We start from the raw sequence: 17,388 nt of genomic DNA on the forward strand, positions 1-17,388 counted from the left end.
TATGTCCTCATTAGATTAGGATGAAGTATCACTAGTTCAGGAGGAGTTTTATTTTTAATCTGTGAAATCTGAGTTCAAAGGTGGGCTTAAAGAGAATACGTGCAATTTAGTCTGTTCACATAAGTCTCCTTTAGTGGACATTCATGCATTTATTTGTTTATTGTTCTCCAAAACTGGCCGTCAGAATTAACTATTTTAAAAATGGTTTCTGCAAAGATAGGATTATAGTCCTTGGCAGCTGTTAGAATAGAAATTCCTTGGAGCTTATTGGGAGATTTCTGGAGGGTTCTTAACCTTGCCATGGACACCTCCTGCTACTAATCGTGCTGGCTAAGATGAGGGCCCCAGACTTCACATCATGTTAGAGACCATCTCCTTTCGTTTCCAAATGCTCACCTTGTCCTCGCATCAGCTGATAGCGTCAGGAGATGGGCGGGGTTGGAGGAAATGAAGCACATTGAGCTGTGGATAGGAACGATACAGCCAGAAGATGCAGACCGGGTGTGTGGTAGGGAGAGGGCTGACACGTGGGATAGGTGTCCTGGGAGGTGGGAGGGAATGGGGTCGCCAGCCCTGGTTGGGGGAAGCCGGAGGTTGCATGTGGGTTGAGAATGCATCCTACCAAGTTGCTTCAGTCGTGTCCGACTCTGTTCAACCCTCTGGACTGTGGCCAGCAAGTCTCCTCTCTCCATGGGGAGGTTTAAGAGTAAACTAGACTGAAAACCAACTCTGGAGAAGAGCAGAGCCAGGGTGCTAGAGAGGTCAAAGGGGATGGCCCGGGAGTAAGTGGTACAAGCCCCTTTGACGCTGGTGACTGTGAACTTGTAGTGAATCCTTATGGTCCTGTGCATGGTTGTTGGGCAGAGCTCCACAGCTGAGATCATACAGAACAACAGAATGAAGGGCAGACCCCTGCCTCAAATCCTGCACTGATCACGGATGCGGCCTGGCAACAACGATGGGTCCCTGCAGAGAAACGTGGGAGATTGTGGAAGAACTGACAGCAAACCGAGGACCCAACAAGCAGTTCAGACCCTGAGAGCAGAGCATGTCAGGGGAAGAAAAGAGAAGGTTGGGGGAGGTAAAGGGGCCAGAGCTTCTGTGAAGGGCTTTCCATGCCATGTGTGAGCGCTGGACTTGACTCGTGGGCAGGAGGGAGCCATGGAGAGTTTTGTGCTGGGAACTAGAATAATCAGGTCTGTACCTGAAAAGATGGTGTTGACTATTGTGTTTGAAATTGATGGGGGGGGTGGGAAGTGGTCAATATTGCAGACAGGAAGTGTTGGGAGGTGTAATCTAGGCCAGATGATAAAATAGTTGCCTGAATGAAAGAAGTGGCACAGAGGATGGGGAAATGGGTCTCCCTGGAAATATTTAGGATCCACTTTTCACCCTGTGGTTCTTTCTGTGGGGAACAAGGTTCACTTTGTTGGCTAAGGCTTCACTATTATGGGCTTTATACTGGATGAAAGTGAAGTCGCTCAGTCATGTCTGACTCTTTGCGACCCCATGGACTGTAGCCTACCAGGCTTCTCAGTCCATGGGATTTTCCAGGCAAGAGTACTGGAGTGGGTTGCTATTGCTTTCTCTAGGGGATCTTCCCGACCCAGGGATCGAACCCAGGTCTCCCGTATTGTAGGCAGACGCTTTACCCTCTGAGCCATCAGGGAAGCCCTGGATACTGGATACATTTGGTAATTCTTTATTGGTTAATCTAAAGAGAGTCTGTTCAAGTTTTGTATTTGTCTCATGTAGGTAAAAATTTTTATTAATTTTTCCCCGTAAGTAGAAAATACATATTCTTTATAGACAGTTGTAAGATACAAAAAGAGTAGTCACCTCTCCATCCTCTCTACCCAGCCGTTAATATTTCTGTGTACTTTCCTTCCATCTTTTTTCAGAAAACAGTGTTATAAATTGAGAGCCCTCTGGTAGGAGAGAGGGTTGACCTAGAACACCATTTCTGAAGCTCCTGAAAACCAGTGTGACTTTTTGACTTTTCTTTTACTCACGGGATGTGGTCATTTAGGGCTCTAATAAGTGTTATGTGACCTTTTGGGGTGAAGCCTTAAAACACAGCTTAATGAATGATGGCTTGAGTAGCAGATTTGGAGGAGAACTTTGCCCCAGTCAGCATGTGTGAACACACACACCTTATTTCAGATACCTCATGGGGAAGAATCAATGGCAACAGTGAGTCCCACTTAGTTTGTTGATTCTTGGTGCGGCAGTGGGACACTGGTACCAACCAGCGAGCCAGGCTGAGTGCATATCTTAACTGACTTGCGAGCTGCGAGTAGTAGTATGTGAGACTCTGCTGGAAAAGGTGCCCCTCTGAGGACTTTAGCTTATTTATTTAACATCCCTTTTAACTAGGTCTGAGACGTTATCTTGAACCTGGGAGGCTTTGGGCCATCTTGGAATGACAAACACTTGTTGACAGCTTTGAGAAGATGGATGGGAAAACAAACTCCAACAAGGTTCATGCATTTGTTTTTCTTTTGAGTCTTCAGAAGAACGTCGCCCCCGTTATTTAGCATAGAGAAAGAAAAAAGCTGCACCTCGTTATCAAAGTCAATATTTCCTGGGCCCGACTTAAGGACAGCTCTAGAATATGTCTACTTTTTGCATAACGTATAATTAATCAGAGTGGGAATAGGAAATTCATCACATGGGCTGAGTTATATTTCTCCCCACTCTTGGGGCCCATTTCATTTTAGCTCACAAAAATTCAGTAGTATCTTATGTATGTAATTATCTGTTAGAAAGGCTAATAGGTATGTTTTATATCAGAGCAACATCTCTTTGGAGTAATAATAATTATCTACTAATGTAAAAAGCATGGTATAATAGAAAAGTGAGGATCTCATGTTTATTGTTGCTGTTTAATCGCTCAGTCGTGTCCAGCTCTTTGCGACCTCATAGACCGCCAGCCAGGCTCCTTTGTCCATGGGATTTCCCAAGCAAGATTACTGGAGCTAGTTGCCATCTCCTTCTCCAGGGGAACTTCCTGACCCAGAGATCAAACCCGCATCTCCTGAACTGCAGGCAGATTCTTTACCACTGAGCTAACCAGGGAAGCCCATGTTAGACATCTGATAAATATTTATCTATTGGTATAATAGTGACTTGTATCTACATGTGGCTATGACGAGGAAAAAAATGATCCATTTACCACTCTATTAAATAAACAGAACTATTGATTCCCAAACTGATTCTGAGACAAGATTGATATAAATTGTTTATTACATTTCTGTGATTAATACTTCTCAGTCTTAAACTAGGATGAATGTGGGCAAGTTATTTTATAGTTATGACATGTGAAATGAAATGATTTGGGGCTGTTAGCTTTGCAGTGAGTTAGAGATAATTTCACTGCATCTGTCTACCATCTTCCTGTTTTCTTCCGGTGATAGCATTTGTCTTGGAGAAGGCAATCCTCGTCATTTGAGTGGGGTACTGTGTCTTTGTGTCTCCACCTGCTCCCTCCCTGTGGTCGCATCACCCCCTTGTCCCTGGAATTCATGGCCATGGTGGTTCTGGACTTCTGTTTTGGAGCTGTCAGGAAATCAGCTTTTCTGCTGGGGTCAACTAGGAGCTTGAGCGTCTAGGGTTGCCAGGGCCATTTTGCTTCCTGGAAGACCTCTGCATGCGGGAGCACCCAGAGGAGACTCGAGAGATGGAAAGAGCCAGAATCACAGCGGTACCTGTGGCGCCAGACTCAGAAATTCCTAAAGCAGGCACAGCCCCATTATAGGACATAAAGGCCCGTTTTTCTCTGAGCTGGTTTCGGTTGTGTTTCTGCCATTTGCAACCTCAAGAGTCTGCCTCGTAGAACAGCTCCTGGGATCGTGGAGGGCAGGATATGGGGAGGAGCATCTGAGAGATGGGAAAGTGGATGGTGGGGTCAGGACCCTGAGTAAGAGGGAAGATTTTTGATGAAAGGAGTTCCAAAAGGTTGATGGGTTTTTATAAGGGAGACTGGGACAAAAACTTATTTTGGAAATGAACATAATAAGCAGAAAAGAAGTTGTTTGCTGAGGGAAAAGCAGCATACCATTCCCTCCTGGACAATGCAACTGCTCTCATGTTTGATGTCCTTACAGTCTTCCTCTGTTGGGACGTTGAAATTAAAGGGATAGACCCATATTGGGTTGGCTTAAGCTGGAGATCCCCTGGAGGAGGGCATGGCAACCCACTTCAGTATTCTTGCCTGGAGAATCCCATGGACAGAGGAGCCTGGCGGGCTACAGTCCATAGGGTCACAAAGAGTCGGACGCAACTGAGTGACTTAGCACGCATGTGTACAAGGCTAGAAAAGGTGGAGATGGAGCCCTGGAGGTAATGGATCCAAGGCGTCAGTGTGGGACCTCTCCTCCATTTCCATTTATCCTGCTCTGTGGCCACAGGCAACCCAGGAGTGGGGAGGACATACTTGCCTGGGCTTTTGGTTTGTTAAATACCCATGCAGAGACTGTTTGAATCAGATACCCTCTCAGTAAACCAGCTACTGTGTCCAGATGTGGGGTAAAGCACGGGGTGGCATGGCCATTTGTGACCTAATGACCGGAGCCTTCAGAGGAGGGGCCTGGGCTGAGCGGTTGTCCGCGTGCATTTCCTGAAGTAGCGAACCACTGTGGGCATTATTCAAAGCAGGGAGGATGCATGAAAAAGTCGGTGAACAGTATGTTTTAAGGGATGGTAAGACTGCATTGGTATTTTAGTTTCACCATCAGTTGTAGGAGTTTTACTTCTCTGGCTCCAAGTAGTTGGAGCCAACTTAAACGATAATAACATTATGAAAGGATGATAAAGCGCAGGGGGTAGGGGGGGCGGAATGTGAGTAAATGAAGCTAGGTCTATGTTCTAAAGTGCTTAAATGTCTCACCTGAAGATACACTGCTTTATGTTCTGGGAACATGGCTTCGATAGCCAGACCAAAGCCGTGACCCCAACTGAAAAGCGTTACAGAAAATGCATGAAAAGCAGCATAATGAGCTCTGATCCATGGTGCTGGGAGGACTTGTCGATCCCTCCCTGGAAGGACCCGAAGGTCTTGGTTAGCTGCTGTTTCTACCCAGATGTTGCTTGTCCTGATTCATTTCAGCATCCATGAGAGTCAGAAGCTGGTGCCAAGTTGTGGCACCCTGGGGTTCAGTCACTGCGTCCTAGACCTCAGTTCCCGTCTCTGGATGGCTGACTTGCCAGGAACATAGAAACAATAACATCTCTTTTTCATCCAGATGAAATTTTTCAGTAGAATTCCTGAACTGAGTGTGTGTGTGGGTGCGTGCACACTGACACTCGAGAACTGCCAAGAAAGTTATTTTCACAAGAGTTTCTGTGTTATATTGGATAACACCTTACCCACATTTAAATAACATGATTTGTAATTGGAATCCTCATTAGTCCTGTGAAATCAAATTAATAGGTCATGAAGGAAAGATTATTAGAAATACTTAGAGAATGTGTTTGAATACTGAGGGAGGGAAGGAAGGTGAGCAGACGGCATGTGTGTAACTTGAACTCCTTCAATAGGGAATATAGACTCTCACAGGCAAAGAATTTTTTAACACTTGTAAATCATTTCAAAGTGTAACTCACTCTACAAATAGATTTACCTTCAGGGATGGTTTATTTACTCTGTCATTTATTGAGCGCCTATTTGTATAGCTCTCTCTGACTTTAAGGATGATAAATTCGCAAGTGTTAGGAAGCCTGTCACTGAGATCATAGATAAGGTGGACAAATTGAACAGTTTTGTTGTGTTGTCGTTTAGTCACTCAGTCGTGTCCGACTCTTTGCAACCCCATGGGCTGTAGCCCCCCAGGCTCCTCTGTCTGTGGGATTCCCCCAGCAAGAATACTGGAATGGGTAGCCATTCCCTTCTCCAAGGGGATCTTCCCAACCCAGGGATCAAACCCACAACTCCTACATGGCAGGTAGATTCTTTGCCACTGAGCCACCATTAACTACTTTTTTAAACAGTGGCCCTGTTGAAAGTAGTAGAGAAGAGGTCCGTATCAGTTAAGGTTTGATCAGGATGCGGTACTGTGAGCAATATGAGGGTCTACCATAGGGGTTAGGCCTGGTGCCAATCCTGGTAAGGATGCTGTGGGCTGGTGCAACCCTGGGTGGGATGCAGGCCTTGTATCTGGTGCTGGGCCTGGAGAAGGCAGAAGAAAGCAGACAGGAGTGACCCAGAATCCGCAGGAGGATCCCAAATGTAGGAGAGCAAATTGGACCACGGTGTCCGTTTCCCGCTTTCACACCTGCACCTTTGATAGTGCAGGTGACCTGCAGGAGAGCGGTGCACTTGGCCATGGAGCAGCACACAGACGTGGCCCAAGGTCACGAGACATATGAGCTCGGGCGTGGGGTGCAGCCCGGGGAGGTCCAGCAGGAGCCAGGGCAGCTGCAGGCCCAGTGTCCCTCAGGGCCAGCAGTGCAAGCCAACGGGCCCCAGCTGCTATGTGTAGCCACAGTCATGCCTGACCTCATGCCAGCTTTGCAGGTGTAAACGTGGCCGCTCCTGCATTCCCACCTTACAGGTGCTTCTGCAGGTTCCCCAGACTAGAGCTGGGAGGAGGGGGCGTCTGGGCAGCCTCATTTCCGGTGAGCTGAATGGACACGGCACTGACCCCTCAGGGCTCGCCCTGGTCAGCCTGGCGCTCGACACACCCTTCAGTCATACTTCCAGATAAGGTGATGGCAAAATAATTGTATTAATAAACAGGATTAAATTCTCCCCTTTACAACCAACAAGTCACTGATAGACTCCTTGAAAGAGGAGGCAAAGCCCCTTTATTCATCTCTAGGGCATGTTCATGTCTCTTCCAGCTGAGTCGCTGTAATCCTGTAGCACAAGAGTGAAGACTATTAACATATATTCAGTGATAAGAAATGGGAGGCTTCCCTGGTGGCTCAGTGGTAAAGAATCAACCTGCCACGCAGGAGACACAGGTTCGATCCCTGGGTCGGGAAGATCCCCTGGGGAAAGGAATGGCAACCCACTCCAGTAGTAATAGGCAAAACTGAGAAACAACCCCAGTATTCAGCGCATGAATGGATGTACAGCTGAGTCATGGTCTCCCTCTATCCTTTATAACTTCAATACTGAAACGTGAGAGTAAATGCTGTTGACATTTATTCAGCAGTAGGAGAATGGGAGACGATTAAATGCTTTTGTACAGCCCCATCTGACTTATTAATATTTCCTTCAGACCTGGCCTTTGACTCCAGCAGCCCATTTTCCGAGGTCAGCTGATTCTTGCTTGATTCAGTCTTCAGGATTCGTGAAAGATTCTGAAATCGTGTACTGCACTAATGCTGTAAACCTGAAACAGTGGCTTTGAGGAACGCAACCATGTATTTAACCCATGTTTTTCAGTTACTGCATGTTCCAGACAGAGAACTTTTCTCTCAAGAGTACCAGGAGTATTTGCGGTATCAAAATTAAAATGAAGTTTGCTGTGGAAAAAACTGTAGAACTAAAGCAGAAAGAAAATAGCTATTTCATGCTGTATTTAATTCTTTTTTCAATCTTTTTGCAGTTTTTTGAGGTTCCGTTTGATTCAAACATGAACAGGACAAAGAACAGACCTCTGGTTCGTGGACAGATCAGGTAAAGTCATGAATGTCTTTCTCTTCCATGTTACAAAATGTTCCATTGCACATCTGTCCCAAATCATTTCCCTGTATTTTTAAAAAATATTTATGCATTTATTTGGCTGCATCAGGTCTTGATTGTGTCCTGCAGGATCTTTCCTTGTGGTGGTCTGACTCTGTCACGGTGGCACGTGGGCTGCACAGCGTGTGGGACCTTAGGTCCCTGATCAGGGATGGAACCCTGGTCCTCTGCATTGCAAGGCAGATTCTTCACCCCTGGACCACCAGGGAAGTCCCCTTTTCCCTGTATTTTGCCTTGAGCAGTAAAGTGAGAAGAATACCGCCGTGCCCCACCCCCACCCCTCACCCCCATCCCTGACCTCAGGACCACAGCCAAAGTCCACGCCTGTGTCATCAGCGTGAAGACAGAAGGGCATCCACCCCCCTGGACATAGAACCCTCGCGGCTCTCCACCTCTCGCCTCTGCAAAGTTGTCTTGGAGGCAGGTCCTCTGAGGGCCGAGCCCTGTAAATACAGACTTTTTCCTTTTTTTCCCTCTTAATTTAACTCAGCCATCCTCAAACTTCAGTGGACCTAGTCATTGTTTCCCAAAACTGTACACACATAAGCCTGTGTGTCCTTTATGGTGACTTCAGGCAATCACGAAGGATGGCTCTGAGTGGAATCTACTTCCGCCTTAGGGCTGACCTACATGGGCTGAGTGGATGCGGCTCGCAGCGTCTTGAGAAAGTCCTCCCAGGGTTTCGTTCGCCAGACTTTGTGCTCAGGCCTTGCTTTTTACTGAGCTACTGTTTGTCTCTGACGCTTCAGATATTGGAAAAACTGACCCTGAATACATACTTGATAAACAAGGCGTATTGAGATAACGGGCTAGTTTTGAAGTAGTTACGGTAAAAGCACACCCTTTACATCTTAGGCCACAAAAAAATTTCTCTAACATTTTTGCGAATCAAAGAGAAAAAAATCTTTACAGCTAAAATGCCATTTCATGGCCATAAACATCCATGACATTGCATTATCCTTTGCTTCGTTTTCCCAAGGAGAATACAGAGGACAGCACTTTTTAACTATCTGTCAGTTACCTACATAAAATGCCAATTCTGCGTGTCTAAAATTTTTAAGGTTAAAAAAAAGCGTTAACTATTTGGTAGAAGACTGCTTCTTACGTCTTTAGCAGAAAGGAAAAGTGTTTTTATATTAAGATGACATGTGTGAATCCCTCCTCACTCTCGCAGGGCCAGTTGTCAGTCTGGAGGTCTCGTCCAGAGAGCAGTAATTGCAGGTGACTGGTTCAACTTCCTGTGGAAACACTGGACCCCGAGGCCCTCTGCCTTTTACTCTGGCTCCGGGCCTCTGTGGCAGGATTATCTATCAGAGTCTTTAATGGCTCGGGGGCCACTTGATGAACTTGAGTAGAGTGTCCTCCACATCACTGAGGAAGCATTCCTGAGGCCCGAGGCTGGACCGGAGTCTCGGAGCATTTGGTAGAGAGCTTGGCGTCTGCGTCTGAGGACATCTGGAGAGAGGAGCTCTGGGGTCAGGACGGCGCTCATACCCCCAGGATCAGCTCCTCCCTGCAGACTTGACCTCTGTTAACTGGGGGCCACACCCCCTCATCTGTGCCTCTGAGGCTGAGCATCAGCATGGCCAAGGCTGCGCCCAGGGGACCAGGGCTCTGGAGCCTGGATGACGCCAGGGGAAGGGGGGCAGTGTGGGGGGAGCGGGCAAAATCAAGATGGAGTCTGGCGCCCGGGGCCGCCCGTTCTCCTGCTGTTTTACACCCTCACAAGTATCGTCCTTCCTTCTCATCGCTTACCTGTCACGCACGCCTCCAATGTCCGTGTGATAAAGCTCTGAGTTTTGCTTGCAGCACTGATCCTAACTGGATAAAGAGGACTCTGTGGTTTTTAAGTGGCAGAGGGGAGGGGTCAGAGGATGAGGAGTGGTCCAGAGTGAATGTCCTCAGAAACTCCTCCTCAGATAGCCCTTGTTTCTTCCGGGAGGGTGGGACCACGTGTCGTCCACCGCAGGTTGTCGCCGCCAGAATCTGACACCTGTTTTTGGCAGCTGGGGACCCCATTTTTGCCTTCTGATCCCCAAGCTCAGGGCCTGGGGAGCAGCTTGCAGAGGGCGGGTCCTCGGCTCAGCCTCCCTGGGCCTTCAAGCGCTTCTGCCAGCCCTACCACTCCACTGGGTCCTTCCGCTCTGACTTCAGATCTGGATGAGCAGTCCTTCTGTCCCAGAGAGGAGCCTGTTCAGTCAGCTGCTCCATCTGGTTTTTCTTTTCTTCTCCTCTTTTTACCACCAGTCTTCTAGAAGGCGTGGTCCCCTCATCCCTTCCACCCTTGTGTCCAGGCTACTGTTTGCTTCCACCTCATTCCTCTGCATGTTGGGTCTTCAAGCCCCGAGCGTGCGTGCTAAGTCACTTCAGTTGTCCCGACTCTGTGCAACCCTATAGATGTAGCCCACTGGGCTCCTCTGTCCATGGGATTCTCCCGGCAAGAATACTGGAGTGGGTTGCCATGCCCTCCTCCAGGGGATCTTTCTGAACCAGGGATCGAACCCTTGTCTTTTATGTCTCCTGCATTGGCAGGCAGGTTCCTTACCACTAATGCCATCTGGGAAGCCCCTTCAAACCCTGCTTCCACTTAAACTGACTCATCATCGAACTAGGAACCTCACCCTTGACCCCCAGGCCTGCTGGCTAAGTCCTCTGTGTCAGGTCCAAGACCCAGTGAGAGAAGGTTTGCTGGCCAAGCCCCGGTCCAGGGCCCAGGGCCAAGGGCAAGGCATGGAGGACAGTTAAGCATGGGTCGGAGTCTCGTGGGGGGGCAGTACCCAGGCACTCCTACATAGCTGCTTTATCCAGCAGCCTGCGCTTCCCTTGGCCCTGATTCTACTTGGTCTCCTTCTAACTGGGGTCCGCTCCCCCACCCAGAGCACCCTCTGTATGCCCCAGTCCTCTGATTCAGAGTCAGAGCCTCGGGGAGGCTTTCTGAGCGGTGATGTCAGGTCACGGACCTGCGCATCCTCTCATTGTCCTCCTGGACCCGGCCGCTCTTCTGTAGGAGCATTTCCTGGTTCTAGTTGGGGTTTTCTGTCTTCTCTTCACTCTCCTGTTAGTTTTCAGACAGAACAGAGATATACGTCTTTCTCTAACTTGAAGTCCTACAGACTCATATTTCTAAGATATATACATATAGCTTGTGTATTTTTTTTCTAAGTAATAACCTTTTTTCCTGGTCTCTTCTAACTAAAATTAATCATAAGGATGTCACGACCAAATGTTTCTCTGTGTTTTAGAATTAAATAATTCCCTTGTTTAATTCAATTCATTAAGACTGTATTGATTACCTAGTGTGGAACCAGCGCTGCCAGTTTTATTGTTAAATCATGCTCAAAAGGCCTTGAATCTGGGTGGAAAAATTATGCCACATGCATAAAGTGCTTAGCAGATGAGGTGGGGCAGCCCATAAACATGGATCAAGGGAAATGGAATGAATTGGTACAAATGAGAAGTTCTCTGGGAGGTCAGAAAGGGAAGTCTCAGATAAAGACCAGCTGGGCAGTGAAAGCTCCCTGAAGAAATCAGACATGGGCTGGGCCTTCTCAGTTATTTTCATTCCGTCTCCTTTGAATTACCCATTTTCCAGCTCCCTCACGTTGACAGGGAAAGAATACATGTCAGCGTTACTTTTCCCAACTTAATGGATCCAACGAGAGTGATCCAGAACCTGTAAGCTTTAGGTGTGGGCTGTGAGCGGAGAGATGGAGCGATAAGAGCAGAGAGGAAGGTTATTCTTCGAGGGGATAAATTAAAACACTCGGAATTCGGGGCAGCCCATACCTGGTTGTGAAATGAGTGATGAAGATTGAGTTTTCGAAGTGAAATGAATGGATTGTTTAGTTGGCATTATTAACTTCAAGAACGAGGTTTAGCCAAAGTATTATAGGGATTTACAGGAGACATTTTTCACATTTACTGAAGGTTTTACCAGTAAGCACTTAAGCAAATGTAAACATTTAGCGGGCTGCAGGGGACCTGGGAATGTTATTCATCCCCCTGTCACGCTGGTCTAGTAGACACATACGGCCCGGGTGAAGCTCTGCAGGATCCGGGTGGTTATGATTAGTCTCTCGGTGTGTATATACTGCAAATGTAATAAGAGCATAAACATTTTATAAGTGTAGAAATTTCTTTTTCTTTAGTGTTCACCAGTCATTAAAAGAAAGAACAGATTTGGTCTCAACTTAAAGAACAGTGGTGCTAATGTCCAGAAAATAAAATAAAATAACATTTCCTTAAAATAAAATCATTCCATCTTGCCGAGCCATAGTAGGAAGAACAGGCAGAAGAAAGTCTGTTTTCATATCATCACTCAGAATCATCACAGTGGGTGGATGAAAGGGCCAAGGGTGTCTCCTAATCTCTCTCTCTTTCTCTCATTGTCATAAGAAGGAAGAGTGCATTCATGACTTTTTGGAAGCATCGTGAGTCGTCAATATTTGTTGACAGCAGTCCTGGGATGGGAGATCCTTTGGGCCCCAGGCCCCTGTTTACAACCAGAAAATGCCCACAATATTCTAAGAACCATGAATATGAAGAGTTAACTATCACATCACAGTTACACAGCCAATCCCTTGCAGTCACATGAGAAATAAATCATAGGAGCAAACACCTTTATTAACACCTGGAATCATTTGGTCTAACCTCCTGTCACTTCACTTCCTCTCTTTTCAAATGTGCTATGCTAAGTCGCTTCAGTTGTGTCTAACTCTCTGCAACCCCATGCACTGTAGCTGCCAGGCTCCTCTGTCCGTGGGATTCTCCAGGCAAGAATACTGGAGTGGGTTGCCATTTCCTTTCAAATAAGATGATGTGAAAAGATTTGCCATCATCAAATGCTACTCCCGTTGATTGATGTTGCAGGAGCAGTCGTCTTAAGATCACATTCTCTGTCTTGCCTGATTTGTAAAGGTTTGTTTCAGTCCACATTTTGGGCCCCAGCCTTAGGTACAGGGCATATAAAGATGAACGGTACAGTGTCCATCAACAGATGAATGGATAAATGTGTGGTACATATATACGATGGAATACTACTCAGCCATGGAAAGAAGTGAAATTGGGTCGTTTGTAGAGACATGGGTGGACCTAGAGTCTGTCATACAGAATAAAGTAGTCAGAAAGAGAAAACAAATATATATTAACCTATATATTTATACAGAATCTAGGGAAATGGTACTGATGAACCTATTTGCAGCGCCGGAATAGAGACACAGGCATAGAGGAGGGGCTGTGGATACCGTGGGGGAAGCAGAGGAGGGTACGGAGTGAGATCATAGCATTGACGTATATACATTACCATGTGTGAAATAGATAGCTGGCCGGAAGCTACTGCATAGCACAGGGAGCTGAGCTCGGTGCTCTGTGACGACCTAGAGGGGTGGGATAGGAGGTGGGATGGGAAGGAGGCTCAGGAGAGAGGGGATATATGTATACATACAGCCGAGTCACATTGTTGTACAGCAGAAATTAACACAGCATCGTAAAGCAAGTATATACTCCAATTAAAAAAGAGTGTGCAGTTTGCCCCAAGGTTCCGGAATTCTTAAGGAGAAGATTCCTGTTGTTCATTTCTGTCCATGAAAACCAAGTTTCCAGGGTAGTGGTCCAATCTCAGTGTTTTCTCACACCCGTGAGGGCAGGGACCACCTACTGAATTCCTCTATCACCCCCAGGTCCCTGGAAGATCCGGGATCCCTGTCACACCCGTTCACCTGCTTTTATGATCTTTCCTTCATAAATTCGTTTCAGCAATATCCACTTGCAGAGATATTAATTCCTTGGTTCTCAATAAAACCCATCGCCGCTAATGTAGTAGATTTGTAAGAGCACCCCTTTTCAAAACAGTTATTTGTGGAGACTTCCCCAAAAAAACTCAGGTCAAAGCTCAAATGTGGGATTCATTCAGGAAATTAAAGTTAAATTGGCTTGGTTTGATTACGCTTTTGAGTTTTTTGTTTGTTTGTTTTTGAAGAAAGGGAATTTTATTTTATAATTTAAAAATCATTTATTCTGGAAAAATGACAATCAGTATGAGATTAGTTTTTGTGTAAACCGATTACCTGCAGAGCTGCTTAGAATATAGTGCCTTCTTGATTTCATATAACATTTCATAGACCTCTCTGACACATTACTTAAACAGAAAGGCCACATTTCTCCAGTAACTCATTTAAAAGTCAGGCAACTTAAATTGTGTTTAAGTGGAATAAGTAGGTGTCAAATTAAAGCTTGTGTATTCTCATTTGTTCCTAATTTCTATAGAAAATTACACTTTGATAGAGCTACTAAAGGTTGGTGTTTAGTAAACAAAGAAGTACTAGATTTTATGAGAAGAATAAATAATTCATAGAAACATGTTAGCAAATTTCCCCCCACTCGAATCTATTAGTTTCTTTTCTGTGGTAGCCTTGGGCAGGAAACGCCTGAGTAGAAAGACCTCACTCACACTGGTGCTCAGTAGAAAGGTCTCTCCATTTAAAATGTAATTCAGTTTTGGATGTGAGTTTGAAAATGAACCATCATTCCACCCTCAGCATGAGCCGTGAATCTATTTGCATGAATGAGTAAACGGATATGAAAGATTTTTTTTTTTTAGTTCAAGAAAACTACTGGACGTTTTCCCATCTCCGTTCCCCATCCATCAAGTAATGCAGTTTTCCTTATTTGTACTTTTTTTCCCCCTGTTTTATTGATAATTAGAAATGTGTGCAACGTTGTCATGCCCATTCACCTGCTTTTATCATCTCTCCTTCATAAATTCGTTTCAGCAGTATCCACTCACAGACATATTAATTCCTCGGTTCTCAATGAAAGCCATCACAGCTACTGTGGTAGATTTGTAACAGCACATTTTAAAAAAATGTTTTGCATGTGATCAACCTAGTTTTTTTCTGGCTCTGATTTATATTTTTGTGATTTGCTATAATCAAATTCTTGATTTAAAGTTATAATTGAAGATAGAAATATTCTTCCGTTATAATTGTTATCTTTAGAAACATGTTTCACGCCCTCTTACCTTTATAATTTACAGTTAAGAATTGACATTCTGGAGGTCCTCTTTCTCTGGGGTCACCCCCAGCCCGGGGAAACCCAAGGAAGCTTCCTTCTTAACCTTCCTTCCAATCTTAGGTCTAGAAATCAGGCCTCAGAGTGGCACTTGAAGTGGAGATGAACTGCTAAGGAAATTAAATGATGAATGGAGCAAAAAAAGACTGATAAAAATGTAAACAAAAATTTTAAATGGAGAATAACTGATAAAAGGAGAAATAATGGGGCAAAGGGTGCCCTTCTCCAGGTTCAGGGTACTTACCGGAACCCATAGGAACAGGGAGAGGAGGTGGGTCTTTTGATCAAGGGCTGAGCAGTATGGTTAGGAGAAAGAGTATGATAAATAATTGACCTAAAATAATAAGAAGTCGGTGTTTGACAAGATTGCCCTTCAAGTCTTTGAGATTTAGCTCTGAGCATATTTTATGAAAATAAGGCAGAAAACCATAGCTGTATGTAACCAAGATGAGACATGATCATATATTTCTAATCTTTCTCTATATCAAAAACAGATGTCTTTATTAAAACAGCTAAACTTAAGCAACTTTAGTATCACCATGATATTTAAAAATTTCATGGTAAATCAGAATTTTAAAAAAATAACCAGATACCCCACTTGATTTATTTTCTCTTTATTCTTGCTCCTCTTCTTCCTGTTTCCAGTCTCAAAAAGAGCCCTTTGCTTCTTTCACTGATGTATTTTCACTGTAAACAAAGATTCTAAGCAAAACCCTCACTTTTCTTTTATTTAACTCTTTTATTCTGCCTTATTTCAAACAAGGTTTCCTTTAACTTGTAAGGTATGTAAAATGTAACAAAATTGTCCAGGAAAAAAAAAAAAATTAAAAAAAAGAAGCCTTGAAAGAGACAGCCCTGATGTCAGTCTACCCAAGGCCACTGGGCAGAAGGGGGGCCTGCTCCCTGCCACCCTTTCTCTCCACGTTTGTTGTTTAGTCAATCAGTTGTGTCGGACTCTGCAACCCCGTGGACTGTAGCGTGCCAGGCTGTCTGTCCATGGGATTCTCCAGGCAAGAATACTGGAGTGGATTACCATGCCCTCCTCCAGGGGATCTTCCTGACCCAGGAATCGAATCCGAGTCTCCTGCATTTTTGGCAGAGTCTTTACCATCTGAGCCATGGGAAGTCCTCTCTGAAGTAAGCATGTGATAAAAATTGTATAGTGGGGTGATGGCAAGTCACTTTCCTCAAAAAAATCACCTAACGTGGACTTCTGAGAGGGAAGTAAATGGTGTCCCCCCTGGCAGGCAGAGGGCTCCTTCTCAGAAGCAGGTCAGACCCTTTTCTTCCTCTATTTAAGAAGCAGAAAGGACTTCCGCCCGGAGGCCTCACCATGCCCTCCGCAACCTATGCTCTCTGACCCCTCCCACCCCTGAAACACGCTTCCCCCCTCCCCCATCTGTCCATCCAGGCTTGGCTTAAAAGTCCCTGAACCTCCTGTGTCCACCCCAAACCCCTGCTACCCCAGAACTGGGTTCCTGCTCCCTGGCAGCTTGCTCCCCACTAGACTGTCCTATCTTACCGTCTCCCACCCCAGGATAATCGCTCCCAGGATGAAGACCACATCTGTCTTGCACAGTGTATTACATCCCAAGTCTGTCCCTTTTTATGAAAATAATTTGTGCCTGCCAGTCATTTCCATCTCAGGGGACGCAGTAGGAAGTTAGGCTGCGTGTGCAGTGGTGTGAACTACAGGCACTGTGAGTCCACAGGAAGCTGCTCTGAGCCAAAGGCCACCAGCCTAAAGACCCCAGCAGACCCCAGAAATGGTCAGTAAGTGGCATTAGACCAGTGTCCCCCACGTACTGGTTAGAGGGGAACGCCCAGGGTACATGAATGAGCCCAGAAGGAAACCTGAGTCCAGGTCCTGGTTCCGAATCTCAGTTTCTCATCTGTAAGATGGGGATAAGACTGTCTCAGCGAACTTGTTTGAGTTTGTTCAGTTTTGTTTTGTTTTGAATTTCATGCCCAGTATTGATACAGATCCTGGGAATAGACTTTCTCATACACCGCTGGGAGGGAGGTAAAGAGTGTAAACTCTCGAGTACAGGCTGGGAAAGTCAAAACTCCTAAAAACGTGCACGTCATCTGCCCCAGTAACCTGGGAACCTAGTCTCAGAATTTATCGTAATCAGAGCTGTAAGCACTGACCTGTCTGTAACATACTCATCCCAACATTATTTCTAACTAAAACAATGGAAAAATAGTAAGTGGACATACTGATTGAAATTATCATGGCCTGCCCACCAAACAGGCCATGTAGCTGTTCATGATAATTGCAGGATTCTTCACCATCTGAGCCACAGGGGAAGCCCAAGAATACTGGAGTGGGTAGCCCATCTCTTCTCCAGTGGATCTTCCTGACCCTACGTTGCAGGTCCTCCTACATCGCCAGCGGATTCTTTACCACCTGAGCTATCAGGGAAGCCCCATTAATGATAACGATGTAGTTATTCTTAATGGCATAGGGAAATTATCAAGATATATTGAAAATAGAATAGCAAAGCCACAGTTCATTGTGTTCTCAGTTGTTTTTAAAGTAGACATATCATTGGAAAAAAAGCTAGAAAGATATAAACCAACATGTTTCTTTGAATAGCTAATTTAGAATATTTTGGGTGATTTTCTAA

At 45.4% G+C, this 17,388-nt stretch overlaps 1 protein-coding gene across 1 annotated transcript in view; it reads left to right on the forward strand.

Annotated features, from left to right (window-relative positions):
- Window positions 1–17,388, forward strand: part of LOC102176914 (protoheme IX farnesyltransferase, mitochondrial) — a 109,030-nt gene that overhangs the window by 74,433 nt on the left and 17,209 nt on the right. Inside the window, exon 5 of the mRNA XM_018064681.1 lies at window positions 7,554–7,624. Coding sequence (XP_017920170.1) covers window positions 7,554–7,624 — 71 coding nt within the window. The remainder of the gene's footprint in view (window positions 1–7,553; window positions 7,625–17,388) is intronic.

This window comes from Capra hircus, chromosome 19 (genome assembly GCF_001704415.2).
Source record: "Capra hircus breed San Clemente chromosome 19, ASM170441v1, whole genome shotgun sequence".
NCBI classification, from domain to species: Eukaryota; Metazoa; Chordata; class Mammalia; order Artiodactyla; family Bovidae; genus Capra; species Capra hircus.